This window comes from Protopterus annectens, chromosome 13.part0, assembly GCF_019279795.1.
Source record: "Protopterus annectens isolate FY-2018-M chromosome 13.part0, PAN1.0, whole genome shotgun sequence".
Taxonomy (NCBI): domain Eukaryota; kingdom Metazoa; phylum Chordata; order Ceratodontiformes; family Protopteridae; genus Protopterus; species Protopterus annectens.
Window position 1 is genome coordinate 264,121,001 of NC_056747.1, and position 22,651 is coordinate 264,143,651.

The 22,651-nt window shown below is 42.2% G+C and overlaps 1 protein-coding gene across 1 annotated transcript in view; it reads right to left on the reverse strand.

The window, feature by feature from the left end:
• RANBP3 (RAN binding protein 3) overlaps nucleotides 1-22,651 on the reverse strand; it is a 2,163,070-nt gene that overhangs the window by 899,229 nt on the left and 1,241,190 nt on the right. Inside the window, exon 12 of the mRNA XM_044054814.1 lies at nucleotides 2,049-2,127. Coding sequence (XP_043910749.1) covers nucleotides 2,049-2,127 — 79 coding nt within the window. The remainder of the gene's footprint in view (nucleotides 1-2,048; nucleotides 2,128-22,651) is intronic.

Sequence of the window (22,651 nt, forward strand, 5' to 3'; positions counted from 1 at the left end):
AGCAATTTAGGAAGTCTGATCAGCTCTTCCTTTCTTATGCTGAAAATAAAAAAGGTCTCCCTGTTTCCAAAGTGACCTTATCCAGATGGCTATCTTCCACCATTTCTGACATTTATCAGCTTAGGGGCAAACAACTGAGCTCAAAACCTAAAGCACATTCCACAAGAGGTCTAGCCACTTCTACAGCTTTTCAGGCTAGGCTACCCTTAGATACTATTTGTGCAGCAGCCACTTGGGCCACTCCTCATACCTTTGTTTCTCATTACAAATTGGATTTGGCCTCCAGGGACAGGGCAAGCTTTGGTTCCACAGTTCTCAAGAGTCTGTTCCATTGAGCCACCCAGGATAGAGGTGCTAGGGACGCGGTCCCATCCAGCAAGAATGAAGGCGAGATTGACAACTTAACATTTAGAAGTTATGTACCTACCATAACGTTCCATGTTAGTTGTCTTCTCTCGCCTTCTTTCTTGCGTCCCTCCCTCCTGTCCCCCTAGCCTGGACAGACCTTGATCTCCCTATTTCTCTGGAAGATTCTTCTTCCTTGGACACCAGTTAGTTCTTGACCTTGATTACCTGGTTTCACTTTACAGCCTTTTTAGGTTAGCTGTTCCTCTTTTCTTGGTGGAAAGTTTTATAGGCAGTTTTTCCTCTAGATACCAAACGAGATCTGGGTAATTACCGCCTTGCATCATGGGATATGGGGCTGCCTCGAGCTGGTAAAAGTGACTCTCGAGCTTAGCAAGTGCCGAGTCGGAGCCGAGGATCGGCTCCGAACCCATCCAGCAAGAAAGAAGGCGAGAGAAGACAACTAACATGGAACGTTATGGTAGGTACATAACTTCTAATTGCATCAGTCTAAAGGGAAAGCCCTTCCCAGTATGGTTTTCTAGTGCTCACCAGTATGAGCAAATGATACGAGACTTGGAGGAGCTTCTAACTTTAAAATTACACTGTGGTGAACAGCTCGAGAGATAAAACACAACAGGACAGGATGGATGGGTGAGTAGAATCCAACACAATCACAGAGGACTGACAGCTCCCAAAGATTAAACCTTTTCTGCTCTGCTTACATTAAATAAAATGCTACTGCTCAGCTCATTAGATAAGATTTTTTTTCCCTTTACAGTAGAAGAATGCGGCAAAAATCTTTCCTGACTTTAATCAAGAACGTTTACAGCTAATAAAGTACGATAAAACAAAAATAAGAGCATAAAACAGGAAAAGTATGCAAACTATAAATTAAGAAATCAAAAATAAACAAAGAAGCAAACAGCACTGGCAACTTTCAAAGATAAACGTTTTCTTAACTGACTACCTTAGTTACTTCTCAACCCTCCCACAAATCAGCTAGATTTCATCTTCCTTGGAAGTCAGTGAATGCACCACAAATCTTTTGCAACACGCCTTAAGAACTTTCAAAACACCAAGAAAAAAACATCAAATACAAAAAAACTATACAAACATACAAGCTGTAAATGAACATATTCAAAATAGACAGCAGAAGTAACTGAGCACTGGCGACTCCCAAAGATTACAATGTTGGCCTGCAGAGTTGGACTCATCAGGTTAAACTCAAGGAGATACATAACCACACCACTGTTCTGTGACGACACACTGCAACCTTAGGAATCTGTAACAGAGTACCTAGACATTTTGTTACATATCTGTTTTACCAAGTGAATGCATTAACAAACCAGGTTACTGAACAAGCCTTCTGTTAATTAAAGCCTGCCTCAGTTTACAGTTCACGTGCACTAAGCTGCACAAAATAGATATATAACTAAAACCCACTCATTTAAAGTACAGCTTGACACAGTCTGGGTATATCTGACTGAGAAAAAAGATATGGCTCTAGAGCTTGTTATGAGAAGCGAGAGCGCAAAACTACAGGTAAAAAGTTAGTTTCAAGTGCATTTACTTCCAAAAGATGATCTGGGCTCAAATTCAGAAGATATATTAGTACACCATAAACAGTGTCAGAGCGACTATGCCAGGAGGTAGTGGCTAGACACAAACTATAATAAACACACTAAAAACAAGGTACTCACCAAAACCCTTTCGCTCATATTCTGTCCAAACACAAATTTGTTGCCAGGTACTTCAGTACTGTTTGAAGAATCATCAGAACTGCAGCAAAAGAAAAAAGAAAATCAACCACGTCACATTCCATTAGCTCAGACTGCATAGTGAAGCCTGAAGTCTTAAGCATAACACTGTATTGATACTTATCACTACCTTGTCACCGTTCACCACCACCAGAACACCATACTTCTCAAAGCAAGAAATTCTTGGTCTGCTATCCCATCAAAAAAAAAAAAAAAAACAGAAGTGATTTACTTACTATAAACTGAATACTTTTCAGCCAATAACATTGCTAGGGTACCATGCTGACTGTTGAATCTGATCCAGTCATTAGCTACTGCTCCAGTTATTTGAGCTTCATTACTTTTCCCAATCCCCTGAGCACCCCCCATCTCCCCTCAGATTGAGTTAGCTGCCCAGTGACCAACAGTGGTAGGAGTACCTGAAACATTACTCGTAATCTAAATATAAGTGATAATTTGGTAAAGCGGATGGAGGGAGTGATGTCAAATCAGAGGGACTTTGAGTAAAGGATCCAGTGTTGTGCTAACTGCATAACGTCTGTATCCTACTTCATCAGTCTGATCACACTGTTAGAACAGAATCCCAAGCTACAAGATATCATGGGTGGGATCATGACAGGATAACCTTCAGAAGTAAAGCTCTAAACGTTTTGTTTCTGGAGATAATATCCAATTTACAGTGCCTGGAAAAAGTCTGCAAGCTAGACCACATTCCTGCTGCATGTATGTCTTCTACAGATGAACTCCTAAAGAAGACTGGGGAAGATGCCAAAGAACTAGTGCACTGAGCCTTTCAGTTTCATAACACTTTACTGTTGAGATAGACAAAGGCAATACAAATCAGCCATCAAGACAGTGTTTGCTTAGAAACGTTTGTGTCTAATCTGTTTGAAACAAAGGAAAAAATTGACAACCTTTCCGAAATAATTTCTTCTCTGAAGGAAGAATCAGTTGTTTATGGACATCCAAGGTGTGTAACAAATATTTACCTTTGGCAGCGATTTGGAAAATACTGGAAGGTTTATCAGCTGCTTAAGATTAGAATCTGATGATATCTTAAGAATGAATGCTGGATTAGTTCACCTTGTGAAAGATTAGTTAAAGGTGTACTGGAAGACAACAATGTGGAGTTCTGAAATTAGTCAGGCTGAAGTAACAAGAAAGTTTTATATGACAAAAGCTTTGTATCTGCAGAGGAAGCAGGTTCAAAGGATATTTTGTTAGAACTTCCAGAACCAAATTAAGGTCACACGGTGGGGCTGGCAAAGCGGAACTACTCCTCGGAGAAAGTACATAGTTTGCGGGATGCTGGGGTATTACTTTGGTAACCAGGATGAAAACTGGAAACAGAGGTTAAGTGTAGCGTGATCTTGACAGTACAGTAACTGCAGCCTGTCTCATACAAGGGAGGGGGAAAAAAAAATCAAAAGAACATCTGCAACAGAAGTAGAAAAAGGGCCCAAACCTTGAATGGTGGCCCAGATAGAACAAAGCTTCCATTTACTTGCACAGATTCTTTGAACACATTGTTTATGAGCAGATAAAATACGGAATACCTTTTCTGAAAAAGGAAAAAATGGCTGACCATTGAGAGAAGTGTAGAAACGATGTGGTTAGCTTGAAACTGAGAGGGTCCATTTGAAGCTGTTCAGATGCATGTCAGAGTAGAGCTTTTTCTGAATCTAGAAGCCATGGGGACTTCAAGTGAGGCCTGAGAAGGGAAAACCAGATCTGCCCAAGCCAGCACAAATTTATGTGAATTGTCTTCAATTTCCAGGTTGCTGCCTTCTGTAGAAACTTGAGTGAAGTGGGTAGAGAAAGCAATAAGATGACTTAGGAGCCACTGACAGACTACAGCATCCCTTGCTGATTACTCCTCTGGAGGAATTAAGGTGCAATAAGTTTCTGCACTTTGGGATTGAAGAGAAACAAACAAGTCACAGCAAGGCTGGTCCCACTCCCAATGAAAAATGTCTTGTGCTATTGATGAACTGAAGAACCACTTGGGAAACATCAGGACATTCCTGCTGAGCCTGTCCATTATACAAGCTGGCTTTCCTTGGAATGTGCATTGACTTCAAAAAGTGACTTCAATCTAAAATTCCCTGCCCAAGTCTTCACAGCTTTTCATCAGAGGGGGGGGGGGGACTCTGTTCCTCCCTGCTTGTTGATTGTTGATGTACCACATTACCAACATGTTGTCCAAATGTATGGCTATGACCTCTGGGAACAAAAACTTATGAAATTCCTGCAAAGTCAGGAGGAATCACATCTTCAGGATGGTAATGGGAAGAAATGCCTATGACTGATTGCAAACTCTGATCTATCCTCCCTTCAAAATGCCCCCATACCGCCCAAAGAGGAGAAGTGCATGGCCATTGTTTCTGATGGGGTGCGTGTTACATATGGTCTTCCTACATGAACTACTGAAGTAGTCAGTCACCAGTTAAAAATATTCCTGCAAGTCTAAGCTAAGCTTATTGTGTTTGATATATCCGTTAGCTGTGAACACTGTGGAAAGCATCTACTGGAGCACCCACGTGTGAAACCTGGCATACTTGACCAACGGAGATTGAGGCTGCCACAAGACCCAGAGCTCTAAAAACCAATGATACTAAATGAACTGATGAAGATGATGGCCTTTCCTGGGTGAGAGATTCTTAGCAAGAAGTTGTGTCGAGATAACATATGATGAAATATCTGCTGCTTGGGTTGTAGTTGTAACTTTTGATAATTTACAGAAATGCCTAAAGTTAGGAAAAACTGTAAAAATCATCTGTGGCAGACAGTTACTATTCTTTGGTTGCTGTTGCAAGGAGACAGTTGTCTAGGTAGGGAAAGACATACATCCCTTGAATTCTAGATGGGTTGCAACTACTGCCATGCACTAAGTGAACATAATGTGAGCTGTGGTGAGACCAAAGGGCAAAGTCATGAACTGGTAATGACTGTCCACTATCTAGTAAAAGGTGCAAAAATCTTGATAGACAAATCTGTAATCTCTATGTGGAGATACTGAAGGTCTATGGAGCACATTCAGCTGTTTACCTTGAAGCAGGGCAAAGATCACAGACACTGACTATTCTGAAGGAGGGGGTCATTTTTTTTTTTTTAATATTACTTTATGCTGCTAAGATTCATTTATTTATTTATTTTATTTTACATTTGTTAACCGGGATGGTCTGACTGGATACATGTCCTTTTTCAGCGGAGGCCCGGGGAGAAAAGCTCCAACAGAGTTACATTGATAATTAGGTACAGTAAATGAGCTGAAAGAACTTAACAAAAACATAGGCTATTTACATACAAGTACAAGACTGCCATTACTATTTCTGAGATTACTACAAATGTAACATTAATAACATATTAGCAAGGACGGTAGGCAGTATAATGACAGAGTTAGACAGGATACATATTTCTTTATCACAGTATACAAAGTACTTATCATCTTAGCTAGTTGTTTATGTTTTAGTTAATGGCACAGAGCTAGTCTGGGTTTGAGCAAGGACATAGCCAGTGTGACTTGAAGTGGAGTTTTAGACTATTTTTGAATTGACTTAGAGAAGTTGCAAGCGTGATGTTATTTGGGAGAGAGTTCCATATTTTACCAGTGGTGTTGGCAAATAGCCGGTCACCACCTAGGTTGAGACATTGAGTTGTTTGGACAAGGAGTCTGTTTGCTGAGCGAAGGCAGCTTAGATTGGAGTAGGGAGTCATTAAGGTTTTTAGTGCTGGGGTATTCTCAGGTTGTTTAAGGATTTTGAAGGCCTCTGAGTTGGGACTGGTGAAGAAGGTGTGGGAATTCTATCCATCCAAGCTTTTTCAGGTTAGTACAGTGGTGTGTTCTGTAGGGTAGGCCTGTAACGAACCTGGCAATGTGATTATAGCAGGATGAGAGCTTGGCCAGATCAGATTTGTTAAGGTGAGTGAGGACAGGAGAGGCATATAGTAGGGTAGAGAGAAGGTGTGAACGGGCTGTGGCTGCCCTGGCATTCGGGGTAAGGAAGGCTTTAATTCTATATAGGGTCCCAAGTTTCTTGTTGACTGACTTAATGGCTTGGTTGATATGTATATCAAATCTGATTTTATTGTCAATGTTTACTCCTAATAGTTTTGTATAGGTGTCTGGGGAGATGATGGTCCCATTATTGGATTTTATAGTGAAGTTTTCAGTCGGAGATCTATTGGTTGGGTAGAAGAGAAGTAACTTGGTTTTGTTTGGATTTAAGATCAGGAGATGGTTGGCAAGCCAGTTTTCGACTTTGGTGAAGCTATGTTGGGTGGTAATTAGTAGATTTGCAAGCGAGGCATTGGAACATATTATAGTCGAGTCATCTGCATATTGAATGCAGGTGGCTTCAGGGATGACTGTTTGGATGTCGTTTATGAAGACTGAAAAGAGGAGAGGTCCTAATATGGAACCTTGAGGAACTCCTATGGCATTTGGTAGTAGGCAGGAGATCTTGTTTTGCCACATTACTGCTTGTTGTCTCCCAGTGAGGTAAGCTTGAAACCAGTCAAGGGCTGGAGTATCTAGATACAGGGTTTTTAAAGTATATAGAAGTAACTGATGATTTACCATATCAAAGGCTTTCGATAGGTCCAGGAAGAGAGCGGAGGATATTTTTTTATTATTCCGGTTAAGATTAATGTTTTCAGTAAAAGAGAGGAGGGCAGTGGTTGTACTATGATGGGGTCTGAATTCATGTTGAGAGTCTGTGAGTAGTTTATTTTGGGTTAGATAGAGCATTAGTTGGTTGTGCATGCACTTTTCCATAATTTTGGCAAGTGGTGATAGTATGGCTATAGGTCTATAGTTGGATAGTTCTGTGGATGAACCTCCTTTGTGGAGTGGAATAACATAGGATATTTTCCAAATTGAGGGGATTGAGGCCTCGGTTATGGTTCTGTTAATTAGGATTGAGATAGGGTAGGCTACGACATCTGCAGCAATTTGCAGGTATTCAGCCGGCAGAAGATCGGCTGAAAGGGTGGTTGGCTTCAGTTTTCTGATAAAGGATGTGGACACTGGCTGGAAGTTAAAAGAGAGTGGTGAGTCGGGTATAGTGTTTATAGAAGTGTGGGGAGGAGAAAGTTGGTTAGCTAATGACTGGATGGTTTCTGTGAAGAAAGTATTGAATGAATTGGCTATATCTTCTTGGCTCTTGTCAGATAATGTTCCTGGGGTCGGAGTAGTGGATTTGCCTGGTTGGAGAAGTTTATTTATGCCTGCCCAGTACTTTTGAGGGTTATTCTGATTTTTATGTTGCAGATTGTAGAAGTAATTTTTCTTATCTAGTATGATGGCTTTTTTAGTCTCATTTCTAAGTTGTTGGAATTTGATACGATCTAGGGTAGTTTGGTAGTGCCATTTATCCCACGCTTTGTCTCTAGTTGTTATTTTGGTTTTGGTGTCTGTTGTTAGCCAGGGTGCTAGTTGAGTTTTAATTCTTATTGAGAGTTTAGGGGCATGCGAGTCAAGTATAGTAAGGAATGAATTGTTAAATGATGACACTGCCTCATCAAGGGGAAGGAACTTTAGTTTTGTCCAGTTACATGATTTGAGTTCAAGTTGAAATTTAGTTGGGTCAAAGTTTTTCTTGGATCTGATAGACCTATAAATAGGTAAGCTTGTACAATTAATTTTGTCTTTCATGATGTATGTGAGCAGGTGATCACTAAGATCATTAGGGAGAGTTCCAGACATACATTTCTGGGGATGACTGTTGGTGAGTATCCAGTCAGTATACTCTCTTTTTGGTTATTGTTACCTGTACGTGTGGTAGATGATATTATCTGAGAGAATCCATGTAGGTTAACAGGGATGGGGTTGGACTGTGCTGTGCATTGGTTCCAGTCAATATTAACATCGCCCAGGACAATGGTTTCTTGAGGGTAGTTGTTGGCTATCCAATGTAGAATGACCTCTAGTGTTTCTACATTGTTCCCAGGGGGAATATAGGTGACAATTAGGTTAATGCCCTTATGATTATTTAGTAGAATTTTTAGAGCTAGTATTTCAGCGTTAGAGACCTGGGGTGGTTGTATAGGGTTAGTTATGATGTTAAGTGTGCTATTATACAAGACGGCTATTCCACCTCCTCTTTTCTTTACTCTATCTGCCCTAAGTATATTGTAACCAGGAGGCAGGATCTCATTGTCTTTGGTTGATGGCCAGAGCCATGTTTCAGATAGACACATTATGTTGGGGAGGTATGTGGCTAGTACAGCATGCAGGCTATGTATCTTATTGCTTATGCTTCTAATGTTTAAGTGGCATATTAGGAGTGAGTTGACCAGTCGGTGGGAGAGTGGTGGGCTGGTAGGATTTTGAGTTAAGGTTGGGCCTGGATTAGGATGGATGTCCCCCATCTTTGGTTATGTTTTTCTTTAGATACGCTAGTAGTCTAATAACTTTGAATAGTAGTTTTAGTTCATATTTGGATTTTGGTGTTGATTGGAGTGTTTTTTTTTTAGAAGCAAGTGGTTGGAATTTATAATTTTTGGGGTAGTGTAGTAGTGGGCAAGTTCCGCAGTCAGTGGAGGTAGGGGGGACCTGGTTTGGCATTTTGGATAAGAGAAACCTACGAATGTGAGATTTTCATAGCTAGTAAGAAAGTATGGCAGAATTAAGAGTGGTAAGATAAGAGGAAGGAGTTTATAATTATTTATAGACATGTTATATGTCATCAATGGGTGGGGTCAATGTGCTTCAGAGGAATAGTAGTGGTTAAACAGTAAAGTGGTGGGGGGGGGGAATTGGAGAGGAAGTTATGTAGGTTGGAGAGGAAGTAGGGGTGTGGCCTAGTGGCTATAAATGTAGACACAGTGGGGACGGGTGGGATAAGGGGGCAGGGGGGGAGCGAAGCGAGGGCGGAGCGGGGCTAACCCAGTCCCAAGTCTTTGGTCCTATGAGTGGGGTAAATAGTCTGATAGTGTAAGTAAGCAGATTGGAGTACAGGCTTGAAATTCAACATAAACATATACAGTTGTAAAATGTCTAATACAATTCAACATAAATAGGCATTTACAGTTGTAAAACACTTACTGAAGAGACACTGAGCCTTCATGGGGCCTGTAGCAGAGTGGATTGTAGTTTTACAAATGGTGCCTGCCACAGGTAATATTTATTAACTCTGGGATTGTCTTAAGCTAATAAACAGGGAAGGGGAGGGGAGAACAAGGGTGTGAGCAGGCAGTTCTTTGTACTGCTGCTAATGAGCCAAAGCAAGACAAGTATGTGTTAAGAACAATCACAATTGACCAAGGACTGCTCTGAAACTAAGTCTTGTCTTAATTTCTCAGGTGGAAAACCAGGATAACCTTGTATCAGTAGGCTACTGTGGTATAGTTTAAATAAACACACAGTATTGATCAGTTATTGATACTATTTGCTAACAGAAGGGAATAAGAGAAAGTGGAAGATGTGTGTGTGTGTGTGTGTGGTGGTGGTGGGAGGGGGGGGGCTGCTTACAGCCAAAGCACAGTGCTCACCAGGGGAAAATGAAGATTGGCTCAAACAGTTAGACACATACTCAAAGTTAGCTGTAGCTGTTTGCAGACAGTTCAGACCCGGACTGCACTTTTCTTATAGGAATGTTAAAGGTGGTACCGGAGTTGAATACTTAAGAGTGGTGTTAGGTCTAGAAAAGAAGAGTAGAGAGAGAGGAGTAAGCACTTTTGAGATGGTAAATATATATTAGAAAGATAATAAAAAACACACTGAGCAAATAGCTACCACATGCAATGTCCTGAACCACTACTTAGTATATGCAGATACTGAGCCAATTGGAAGAACATTAGAAAACAAAAAACAGACAGTTATGCAGCAACAGATAAAAATATAGTGAGCAGCAATCTGTCGTGGTTCTCTAATGTGAGTCTATCCACCAGTAATAGCACAAACTTATAGAAATAATTTAGACACTAGTATGAGCTGTCTACACACAACACTATTACATGAATAACATTAGTGAACAAGGTGCAGCTATGCAAATAGACCATACATACAATTATACTAGTAACAACTTGGTGCACACCATAGTAACATCAAAAATAAAGCATAAAACATATTAGATGTCTAACACAATTCAACATAAACATATACAGTTGTAAAATGTCTAATACAATTCAACATAAATAAGCATTTACAGTTGTAAAACACTTACTGGAGAGACACTGAGCCTTCATGGGGCCTGTAGCAGAGTGGATTGTAGTTTTACAAATGGTGCCTGCCACAGGTAATATTTATTAACTCTGGGATTGTCTTAAGGTAATAAACAGGGAAGGGGAGGGGAGAACAAGGGTGTGAGCAGGCAGTTCTTTGTACTGCTGCTAATGAGCCAAAGCAAGACAAGTATGTGTTAAGAACAATCACAATTGACCAAGGACTGCTCTGAAACTGTAAGTCTTGTCTTAATTTCTCAGGTGGAAAACCAGGATAACCTTGTATCAGTAGGCTACTGTGGTATAGTTTAAATAAACAAACACACAGTATTGATCAGTTATTGATACTATTTGCTAACAGAAGGGAATAAGAGAAAGTGGAAGATGTGTGTGTGTGTGGTGGTGATCTAAAAGATCTAAAATTGACTTGAGATCCTTGTTCTTTTTTGGATGCCAGAAGAATCTTGAGTAGATTGCTGGCATTCTCTTATCTAGTGGGACCTCCTGGCTCACTCTTTTTTGAAGGAGGAATAACACCTCATGAAGGGTACCTGCAGTTAGTACGATGGAACTTTCGGTAGCAGTGACCTCTGTTCTGGTGATCTTCAGGAAAAATGGTGCGATACAAACTCTAGATATCCCAATAAAGACCATCAGCAAACTCCTCAGTTGTCAAAAGAAAAATAATAAAATAATCCAAAATGGCCAGATGAATACCCACACTTGTTCAATAACAACTTGTGAGCAATTTCATTCCTATACTGGGGGGTTCTTCAACTAGGTTGAAGAAGTTCTGATATAAGAATGGAAATGCTCACAAAGGAGTGGAAGATGGACGTGGTTCATACGTTTAATTTCCCTTTTCCCTTTTCTGATTTCTCTGGGGTTGCAGCCATGTCAAGAGGAAGTAGTCCTTTGATAATAAGCTTATTACATCCACTAAAGATCTAGGACCAGCTGCCTTACAGGTACTGCAGGTCAATTCCAAGCACATGGTGTTATGGGAAAGTTTTCAAAGGATCTCAAAGCAATGGAGCACTAGCTAATGGCCAGATCAGATCCAACATGAAGCTTGGTATTCCAAAAGCACAAAACACAAGGATGACTTAAGATGAAACCAGCAACTCTCTTTTTTGTCATCATTCTGTTTTGTGCTTTATTGGTTCGTCTGCAACCAGTGTGTCTCCTCTGTATCGAATCAGAATGAATAACTCTTGGATGTTCAGAAAAGAACTCTGCACCAGCTTCAAACTTACAATTTTTGAAAGATACACAGATGTTTGTTTACTTTAACTCTTGCTTAAGACAACTGTTAAATCCAGATGTTGATAGAGATCACCATGCTTTTCCCTCATTTTGTGGTCTGTGAGAGTGTTTCCAATTACTCTAGCATTCTGTAGGTAACAAAACATTGACTGCAGCTTTCCTTCTGAAAATATTTCTCTAAAAGCTATTTCTGTATTACTTTGAAATCTTAGACCATTTTGTGGATGAGGGCAGGGCTCAATCATCATACTTTACAGCCCTCAAGAGAGCACAAGGAGGCCAATGTGGCCCAATGTCATGGAAAAGTTGGGCATCACTGCTCTAGTTTATTCACAAATATTTTTTCAACATATACATTTTTTTCATTAGAAATCTCAAATCTTTCTAACAGAACTATGAAACTAGTTGCGAAACTGCAAAAGGCAGCATTACATTCAATGGCAGGAAAGACTAATGCAATGACTAGTGGACCTACAGTTTTCTCTGTTTTAACCAGACATGGTTCATAGTTAAAGTACTAGGCAATCAGTCAGCAGACCATTTCAAACCTAGACAAAACACTTCAAAATTTTCCTCTAGCATCAAGGAGAGCAAGACAAGAAGGACCGGGAGATAACTTGAGGCTGCCCATCCAATTATCTAGGTTTACCTTGATGGTGGCAAGGGTGCTACACTGACACGTAGTAAAAGTTTTTCCAGAAGTGAGGGATACATACGGATATGAATCTATAAAGCTAATGTGTCCTATTCATCTGCTGATGAAAGCTTAGTTCCGTTAACCATGTACTTGATGCACCATTAGTTCTATAAAGGAATAGGAGATCAAATAAGGTTAGATCTTTTGTGGTATGAAAGATCAACACAGATCTCCAGAGAGGAGTCAGAGAATGCATACAGGCTGCCAGTCTCTCCTGATTAAAAAAATCAGTGGTCTCAAAAATCTTGGTTATGAATCTCTGAGGTGTCTCAAGTTTTGTGATATGTTTAAACATGTCAAAAGGTGTGTTATATTCAATAATACGTCTAATAAGACAGGAGTAAAGGGGCTAAGACTTCTAGGGATCTAGTGGAGATGCCTTTGAAAGTTAGATAGGCCAGATGAAAGGATTTCCAAACTACTATTGAGATATTATGGCCAAATAAGGAATTAACAAAAGTACCCAGATCACTTGCAATAGTGTATTGGAGGGGTGCATCTCCTATATGCCAAGTGAAACTGTTTTGTTTACCAAAATGAACTATGCTACATTTTTTTTATATTTAATTTGAAACCTACGTCCTTGCATCAATTGTTAACATTGTCCATGCTGTGATGGAGCAATTGCGAGTCAGTTGATCACGTAACACCCAATTTACAGTCATCTGCAAAATCAGTTAACCATAAGCCAGACGTGCTGGCTTGAAGGTCTTAAAAATTTATGCCAAACAGGAATGGGCCAAAAACTGAGCCCTGTGACATACCACTAGCAACGGTTTTGCTTTCAAAAGTGGCACCTGCTACTCTAACCACACATGTTCTTTTCAGACAAGTTATCTATTTGTCGCACAATATAAGGATTTATATTCAGATTTAGAAGTCTACCAATAATGCATGCATGAGGAATAGTGGCAAAGGCCTTGGCCTGGTCTAGACATGTTGTTAGCACTGCATAACCATTATCCACAGCTTTTGTTACTTTGTCAAAGAATTTAATGAGATTAAATAGGCATGACCTTCCTTTGCTAAAGCTAAATTGGTGAGGTTCCAGGGTTGAGAGAATTTCAATGTCCAAATTAATGAAATGTGAGATAATATACTCCACAACTTTATATTAGGCAAGTGAGACTAATGGGTCTATAGATAACCAGGTTCTGTGGTTGGGCCACCCTTGTGAAAAGGCATTACAATAGTCATTTTCCAGACTTCATAAATGTAACCTGTGGACAGGCTTTAAGAGTTTAAGTATGGGTTCAAAAAGGCCATATTTAGCACCAATTACTAGGCAACCTGTTTGTTGAAAAGGCTGAGAGAACATGTTCCCCATTAATTGAAGGGGTGGGAGGTATTGTGGAACTTGTGGGATAACTATAACTGTGGGTGAAGTAGTCGTAAAGTACAGTTGTGTACACTTACCATAAATGCAGATGTTCGAGTGTATTCACTGTTGCAGTCATTACATTTGGGTAATCTGCTGGCAGGTTGCCCTCAGTCGGCCTGATTAACAAAGTCTTGGGTCCTGCATCGGTTGCTGTCCCTTCTTCCATGACTTCAGGTTGACAGGGGTATAAAACATGGAGCCGACGCAATTACATCAGTTTTTCTTGCCCCAAATGGCAGGTGCCCCCCCTAGTAGGGAGCAAATAAACACAAAAACACTAAAGTATACCTCCAATCAAAAGCAAATACACCAAAAAGGTTTTTAAAGCAAAGTTAGGAAAGTAGAGGCATAGCCAGAAAAAACTAGGGGGCTGGAGGTACGGTAACCAGGACTGCAACAGTGAATACACTCGAACATCTATATTTATGGTAAGTGTACACAACTGTATGATGTTCTTCGTGTTTCACTGTTGCAGTCATTACATTTGGGTAGATTCCCAAAGCTATGGTTGGGAGGAGGAGTTTATACAGCATTAGGGCCAGCTAAAAGGCCCTGCAAGACAGCAGTGGCAAAGCCAGTCTGGATTTACAGAAAAGTGGTAAATGATAATGCTTGGTGAAAGTATGTACAGAATGCCAGGTAGCAGCTTCTAGGATATCCCTGGTAGGAACACCTCTGAGAAAGGCTGCAGAAGTAGATGCAGCCCTGGTGGAGTGAGATCTGATCCCCTGGGGGATAGGTTTTCCATGGTGCTTATAGCAGAAATTAATGCAATGGCTTATCCATTTAGAAATGGTTTGCTTTAAAATAGCCTTCCCCTCTGCCCTTGCAACAAATGCTACCAGCAATTGTCCAGATTTTCTTTGAGATATAGTCCTGTCCAAGTAGAATCTAAGTTGTCTGTGCACATCCAAGGAATGCAGAATCCGTTCCCCTTTGTTCTGTGGATTGGGAAAGAAGGTTGTTAAATGAATGGACTAATTAAGAGCCACACTGGAAACCTCCTTGTGCATAAAGGATGGATTGGTCCTGAAAGACACCCTGTCTGCATGAAAGGCTCCACTGCCATAAGGGCCTGTAATTCAGATATCCTTCTAGCTGAAGCGATTGCCAAAAGGAAGGCCGTTTTCCAAGAAAGACATTTTAAGTCTGCAGTAGCAGCTGGCTCGAAAGGAGGTAGAGTGAGTTTCTCCAAAACAAAGTTAAGGCCCCAGGCAGGGGTAGGAGCTGTCCTGGGTGGTCTCAAGTTTTTTGCCCCTCTGAGATGCTGCTTGAGAAGAGGATGAGAGAAGACAGGTGGGTCCTGTGTTAGTGAGCTGAAAAGAGCTGAGGCGTGGATTTTAATGGAGGAAAAAGACAGACCCTTGTGAAGCATCTCAGTTAAGTATTGCAAAATCTGAGGTAAATTGGGTGCTGCTGTGCTCATCCCTAAAGACTGGTTCCAGGCACAGAATCTTTTCCATTTGTCAGCATAAGATTTTCTAGTACTAGGTTCTCCTTGATTCCAAGATGACATCCATCACAGGTTTGCTGAGGGATGATAAGGATGAATTTAAGGGATTAGCCAGGCTGCAAGGTTCAATGTTGGAAGCTAAGGGTGCAAAATTTGGTTCTCCTGCTGAGACATCAGGAAAGGGGTCTGAGGCAGGTGCCATGGAGATATTTGCGACACTGCGCAGGAGGGGGTACCAGTGTTGGTACGGCCAGTCTGGAGCAATTAAAATCATCCTTGGTTTGTCCTGTTTGACTTGTAGTAGAACTTTGGAGAGCAGAGACAGAGGGGGAAAAGCGTAGACTGATAGGTTTACTGATAGGTTTTTCCAGCTGAAGGACAGAGCATCCACTTTCCAGGCTTGTGAGGAGTCCTTGAGCAAAACTTGCCCAACTGGTAGTTCTGGGGAGAGGCAAATAGATCTATGTCTGGGCTCCCCCATTCGCTTGTCAACATGTTGAAACCCTGTGGTTCCAGTTTCCACTCGTGTGGGTCCTTGAGGTTTCTGCTTAGTCTGTCTGCCAGTGTATTCAATTTTCCTGGCAGGAACTGAGCTTGTAGGTGCACTTGGTAGCTCAAGGCTGTGTTCCACAATGCCATGGCTAGACTGAAAAGGGGGTAGGAATGTGTACCCCCCTGCTTATTTATGTACCACATAACCGCGGTGTTGTCCATCTTTACCATTAGTTGTCCTGAATGAATGTAGTCCTTGAAGGCTGTCAGAGCATTCTGTACAGCTAACATTTCTTTTTGATTGATATGTAGGCGCATTTGATTTGGGTTCCATTTGCCCTGAATGCACTTCCCTGCCAGATGAGCCCCCCCCCCATGCGTAGTCTGATGCATCTGTAGTTAGGGTTTGGGCGGCAGGGGGTAGTGTGAATGGTAGTCCCTTGTTTTGGTGGCAAGCCTCTGCCCACCATAGCAACTCCAGGCGTAAACAAGGTATGATAGGAATCATTGCTTCCAGGCTGTGACAATGTTGACTCCATAGACTTTTTAGATACCACTGTAGCTTCCTCCCTCATATGCAGTTTTGCATACGGAATTTGAAGAATGCAGGAGGCCATGAACGCCAAGGCTTGCAGTATTTGTCTTGCAGATAGCAGGGTTTTTGTGGCCACTTGTTTGAAGTAAGCTACCAAATGAATTTGGTTCTCTGGCGTGAGGAAAGCCATCTGGGCAGTTGTATTCAAGCTTACACCCAGGAATGTAATCTGTTGACAGAGTACCAGTTGTGATTTCTTTTTGTTTATGGTGTACTCCAAACAAGCTAGAACCCTTTTTACAAACGCCAGATGAATTAACAGTATGCTCTGGTTTTCTGCCTGAATTAGACAATCGTCCAGGTATGGATATATTTGAATATTTCTTTGCCTGCAAAATGCAATCACTGGAGCTAGGCACTTTGTGAATACCCTGGGCACAGTAGACAAGCCAAAGGGCAGTGCATAGAACCGATAATGCAAGTACCCTGCTTTGAAGCGAAGGTATCTTCTGCAAGATTCCCCGACTGGGATGTGCAGGTATGCCTCTCTTAAATCTAGAGTTGCCAACCAGGCGTCTTTGCCTAGCATAGGAAGTAACTGGTGAAGAGTCAGCATCTTGAATTTTGGAATCTCCAGAAAGGTGTTTAGAGTAGACAGGTCCAGGATTGGACGCCATGATTTGTCTTTTATGGATACCAGAAAAAGCCTGAAATAGAAACCTTGCCCCTTTTCCTCTTCTGGTACCAGCTGAATAGCCCCCATGCTTAAGAGGGAAAGTACTTGTTTTTGAGCCTCTGCCCACTGATTTGGGGGCAGGTCTGGCCAACCATTTGGTGTTGGCAACGTGTGGAAATGAAATCTGTATCCTTGGGACACTATATTTAAAACCCATTTGTCCTGGGTTACGAGTTCCCAGTTCTTTGCATGAAGAGCAATCTCCCCCCCAAAGGGGAGGTTAAAAGATAAGTGCTTGGGAATTTTAAAAGGAAGTCACTGAGACTGTTTACCATAGGGGGGTGTCTTGCTATTTCCAGATTTGGAAGTGAAGGCCCCCCACTGCTTGGTTCTGAGCGTCCCCTGGGACTGAAACCTGGGTTTTTTGCTGTGTCTGCGTTTGGCGTGAGAGGATCTGGAAGGGGCTGGAAAGGACCAATTCTAAATAGGCCAGTGCCTACTAAATCATGGAGGTTGCACTTGTAAAAAATCTTGAACAGTTTGCATAGATTTAGCTTCATCTTCCACCTTTTTCAGAACTTCTTCAGCCTTATTGCCAAACAAGAGGTCCTGACTTAAAGGAGCATACAACAATTTAGCTTTAACATGATCAGGCAAAGATTGCTTCTTAAGCCAAGCATGCCTTCTGAACACAGACCCAGTAACAGCAGCCCTGCAAGAGGCCTCCAAAGAATCAAAACCACATTGCAAAGTATGTTTTCCAACTTGTTCAGCAGAATGTATTAAATCCTGTAAATCTTTATTTCCCACAGAGTCAGGAATCATCATTTTCTGTTTAAGCAGTCCAATAATATGCGGTTGATATTTTAACATATGAAATTGACCGTTTAAAGCTCTGATTGCCAAAGTTGCAGAAGTATAAACCATTTTACCCCATCTATCCAGCGCCCTGGAGTCTCTATCAGAAGGGGTAGGATTTTTAGCAGTAGAAGCCTTAATGCCCTTGGGCCCCTGAGGAAATGGTTTCTGGATCTGCAACAGGATTTTTGAAAAGGAACTTGTGGGACTCAGGAACCCTGTAGTATGACAGGTTTACTAGGAGCCGGAGGCAGGGAATCGGGGGTCAAACTGGATTCCGAGAACACATCATCAACAATGTCTAGTACAGGAGGTATAGCCAAAGGCCTATGCTGTGGTAGGAGGAGGAAATCCCAAGCCTCTATTTTGAATCAGAAAATTTCTGGCTTTTCCAGTGGAAATGCTCACAAAGTATGTACGGTTTCCCCAAAAGAAAAATCTCCAGGAGGAGAAGCAGAGGGAATGGAATCCTGTCCATCAGAACCCTCATAAGTAGTTATGGACAAATCGGGTCTATATTACATCCTCGAACGCTTAAAAAAGCGAACGCTGATTGATCGAACTTATTTTCGCGAAACTGCAAAATATCGAAGCAGCAGAAACTCGAATTTTTCCCTAGGGAAAGAATTCGGTTGTCCGTTTCTGTTGCTTCGGTATTTTCAGTGTTATGGTGGAAAGTTACCGGTCGGATTCAGGTAAGTGTGCGATTGTGTGGATGTGACTGTTGGGGTGATTTAGGTGAGTTAGGGTTCGGGTTAGGTGTGTGTGTGCGATTGAGTGGACATGAGGGTTAGGGCGGATTTAAGTGAGTTAGGGAGCGGGTGAGTGTGCGATAGTGACGGACCTTAGGGTAAGGGTTTGGGTTAAGGTAAGTGGGTAGTTAGTGGTGTGTGCATAGTTTAGTGTAGGGTTAGGTATCAGATTTTAGGTGTGTGTGTCTGGATTTCTGTTTGTTTGGTGTGCTTGTGTTGTGTGTATGCGTTTTGGATCAGCGATTTTTTTCCCTGGGGGGAAAAAAAAACGTTGATCTGACTGAGATTGTAAGCTTTCATTTAAATCAGGTCGATCAATCAGCGTTCGCCTTTTTAAGCGTTCGATGACATAATATAGACCCGACACATCCAGGTAATTAGAAGAGTCAGAAGAAACAGAATCCTGATCAGAAGATTCATAACCAAGCTCAGGTCTGGGCCTCTGGGGGGGGGGGTTGCATACTCCTGATTAGAGTAATTACATCTTCAGCCATTTTTATCATTTGTTTTTTAGGCATAGGGGCCTGAACATGTGGCCTGGGCGTCAGTTTTTTTAGACATGGATCGAGATTTAGGCCTTAGTAGTGAAGGCGGTGCCGATTTAATATGCAAGTCTGTAGGCCTGAATACACCCTCAGAAGCCAGTGCCTGCACAGCGGCTCTGGGCCCATCCAAGGTAGAGACATCTGGGGGTTCCATAGGTGATGTATCTTTGCAGCATTCCAGACTCCGAATGGGTCTCAGTAGAGGCCTGCGAATCAGAAGTAGCGGGTATCAGGGGCTACAAAAGTACCTGAGTACTGACAAACTGGCGACTAGCTTAGGAGAAGCGTCGGCTGCAGTTTTGGACCTCGGCAGCCTGTCTCTGTCTATCTTTGAGTTTTTTCGGAATCCCAGTAGTCGGATGGCTAACAGACGACATTTCTGGATAATTAAATCGAGAACCGAAATATTTGGAGGCAAAAATGTACCGACGGATAGTACGCGGATTAAATAAAGCACAAAACTGACAGCAAGGTACGTCGTGGTCTGGGCCTAGGCAAGGAATACAGTACGAATGAAAATCTTATGAGGCATTTGCTTTCCACAAGTAATGCAATTATTAATTTTTACTAACATCAGAAGGAGCAAGAAAAAGTTTCCCCAATGGGGTACTTAGCTTTAAGTTGAAGACTTTGGTTCTGAAACTCGAAAATGATAATTTCCGGAGTCTGCCGCCCAGCACTTGCGAACTGCTTCTGCTTCGGGCACCGCACGGCAAGAAAGACTGATGTAATAGCGTCGGCTGCATGTTTTATACCCCTGACGACCTGACATCATGGAAGGGACAGCAACTGACGCAGGACCCAAGACTTTGTTAATCGGGCCGACTGAGGGCAACCTGCCAGCAGATTACCCAAATTTAATGACTGCAACAGTGAAACCCGAAGAACATCTACTAGGATTTAAGCCGCATGCATCCCCATTCATCCAGCTCCTACTTTTGGGCTCAAAACCCTTCCCCACAAAGCTCAGCTGACATCCCCCCCATGAGATGGCAAGATGTTAACACTATAAAGTTAGTATCCACCTACATCAGAGTTTTCTTGCCCAGTGGAGAGAAAGTACAGTTTTGTACCTACCATAAATGTAGATGTTCGAGTGCTAATACAGCTGCAGTCATAACAGAAGGGTTCTCCTGCCGTCAGGCAGGTCCTCGGTCGGCCAAATTCCAAAGTCTAGGTCCGGCGTCGGTTGTCGTCACTTCTTCCCTGACGTCAGTTCGACAGGGGTATAAAGAAAAGTACAGTTTTGTACCTACCATAAATGTAGATGTCCGATATGTATGCATCTGCAGTCATCACATATGGGTTGTCCTGCCTCAGGCAGCCCTTCGGTCGGCCGGATTCCAAAGTCTGGGTCTGGCCTCGGCTGATGTCGCACTTTCCCCGATGTCAGAGCGTCTGGGGTATAAAAGCATCAGCCGACGCCATCTTCCTCAGTTTTTCTTGTCCCAGATGCCAGGTGCCCTCTAGGAAGGCTAAATTTGGAGGAATGCAATAAAATTCCAAACATTTGCAGAAAAATATATGCATATATATATATATATATATATACAAACAAATACACCATAATAGATTCCCCCAGCTAGCTAATAGAGGGGTAAGCACCCTAGGAATACCACAGAGGGGAAGGAGGGAGGGTAAACCTGACTGCAGATGCATACCTATCGGACATCTACATTTATGGTAGGTACAAAACTGTACTATGTCCTTCAAGGATGCATCTGCAGTCATCACATATGGGTAGAATACCATAGCCAATCTGGGGGTGGAGGTACTAAGTAAAGGATGGTGTAGTTAAGATACCATGCAGGACTGCTGTAGCAAAACCTGCTCTGGATCTGGAGTATAAAGGTAAATTGTAATGCTTGGAAAATGTATGCACGGAGCTCCATGTAGCAGCTTCTAAAATGTCCTTGGTAGCCACCCCTCTTAGGAAGGCTGTGGTGGTGGCTGTGGCTCTCGTGGAATGAGGTCTAATGTTAGCTGGCACAGTCTTTCCATGAAAGGAGTAACAAAAACGAATGCAATTTCCTATCCATTTTGAAATTGTCTGTTTGGAAATTGCTTTTCCTTGGGCCCCAGCAGCATATGCTACAAACAACTGGTCAGTCTTTCTGTAACTTTTAGTTCTGTCCAAGTAGTAGCGCAATTGTCTGTGTATGTCCAGGGTGTGCAGAAGTTTCTCCCCTTTATTTTGTGGTTGTGGGAAGAATGTAGGCAAGTGAATAGCTTGGTTCAAAGATACCCTGGATACCACCTTTGGCATAAATGTAGGATTGGTCCTCAAAGAAACTCTGTCCTGATGAAAGTTAAGAAATGGCTGCACTGCCATTAAAGCTTGTAACTCAGATACTCTTTCTTGCTCAGGTTATGGCCAGAAGGAAGGCAGTTTTGCAAGACAGAAACTGTAGATCTGCCGATGCTGCTGGTTCAAAGGGAGGAAGTGTTAGTTTTTCCAACATGAAGTTAAGGTCCCAGGTAGGAGAGGTGGTTTCCTTGGAGGATTGATGTTTTTGATTCCTCTTAGAAACTGTCTTAGGAGAGGATGAGAGAAGACAGGTGGATTAACATTGTATTCTGCTGAAATAGCTGAGGCATGTATCTTAATGGAAGAGTAAGACAGGCCATTGTGGAACAATTCTGCCAAATATTCCAGTATATGTGCCATGTTCATCAGTGTCACATCTAGGCCCTTTGTTGTGTTCCGAGTGTGAAATCTTTTCCATTTTGCTGAATATGCCTTCCTTGTGGAAGGCCGGCGAGCTTCCATAATAATATCCTTCACTCTCTGGGATAGGTTATCCTGACGAGGAGTCATGGTATTCTCCAGGCAGTTAGCTGCAAGGTTTTCAGGTTGGAATGCAGAGTCTTGAAATTGTGCTGCGTCAGTAGAAGTGGCCATAGGGGGAGAGGCCACGGATTCGTCTGTGACATGCTCTTTAACAGTGGGTACACCAGTGCTGTCTTGGCCAGTTTGGAGCTATCAGAATCACTCTGGGCTGCTCTGCCCCGATCTTCAGTAAGACCTTGGTCATTAATGGAAGAGGTGGGAAAGCATACACTGTTAGAGCTTTCCAGCTGAAAGAGAGAGCGTCCACTTTCCATGCTTGTGGGTGGTATGTTCTTGAGCAGAATTTCTTCAGTTGATGATTGTGGGGGGAAGCGAACAGATCTATTTCCGGCCTTCCCCATGATTGTGTTATGAGTAAGATGACGTCTGGGTGCAGCATCCATTCGTGTGCATCCATGGTAGTTCTGCTTAAGCTGTCTGCCAGTATATTGTCTTTCCCTGGCACGAACTGGGACTGTAGCTGTATATTGAGTTTCAAGGAAAGTTCCCATAGATTCATTGCCAGTCTGCAAAGAGGGTAGGAATGGGTGCCTCCTTGCTTGTTTATGTACCACATAACTGTGGTGTTGTCTGTCATTATGAGCAGGTGGCCTTGATGAAGGAAAGGTTTGAAGGCCTCGATTGCGTGAATCACTGCCAGCATTTCCTTTTGGTTTATGTGCATGCGCAGCTCTTTTTGTGACCATAGACCTTGGATACATCTGCCCTCCATGTGTGCTCCCCAACCTTGGTCTGAAGCGTCCGTGCTGATGGTTTGGTTGGCTCTTGGCTTGCTGAAGGGCAACCCGCTGTTCGACTGGCAGGCTTGAGCCCACCACAGAAATTCCTTTTGAAGGCATGGAATGAGTGGGATCAAAGTTTCTAAGCAGTGACT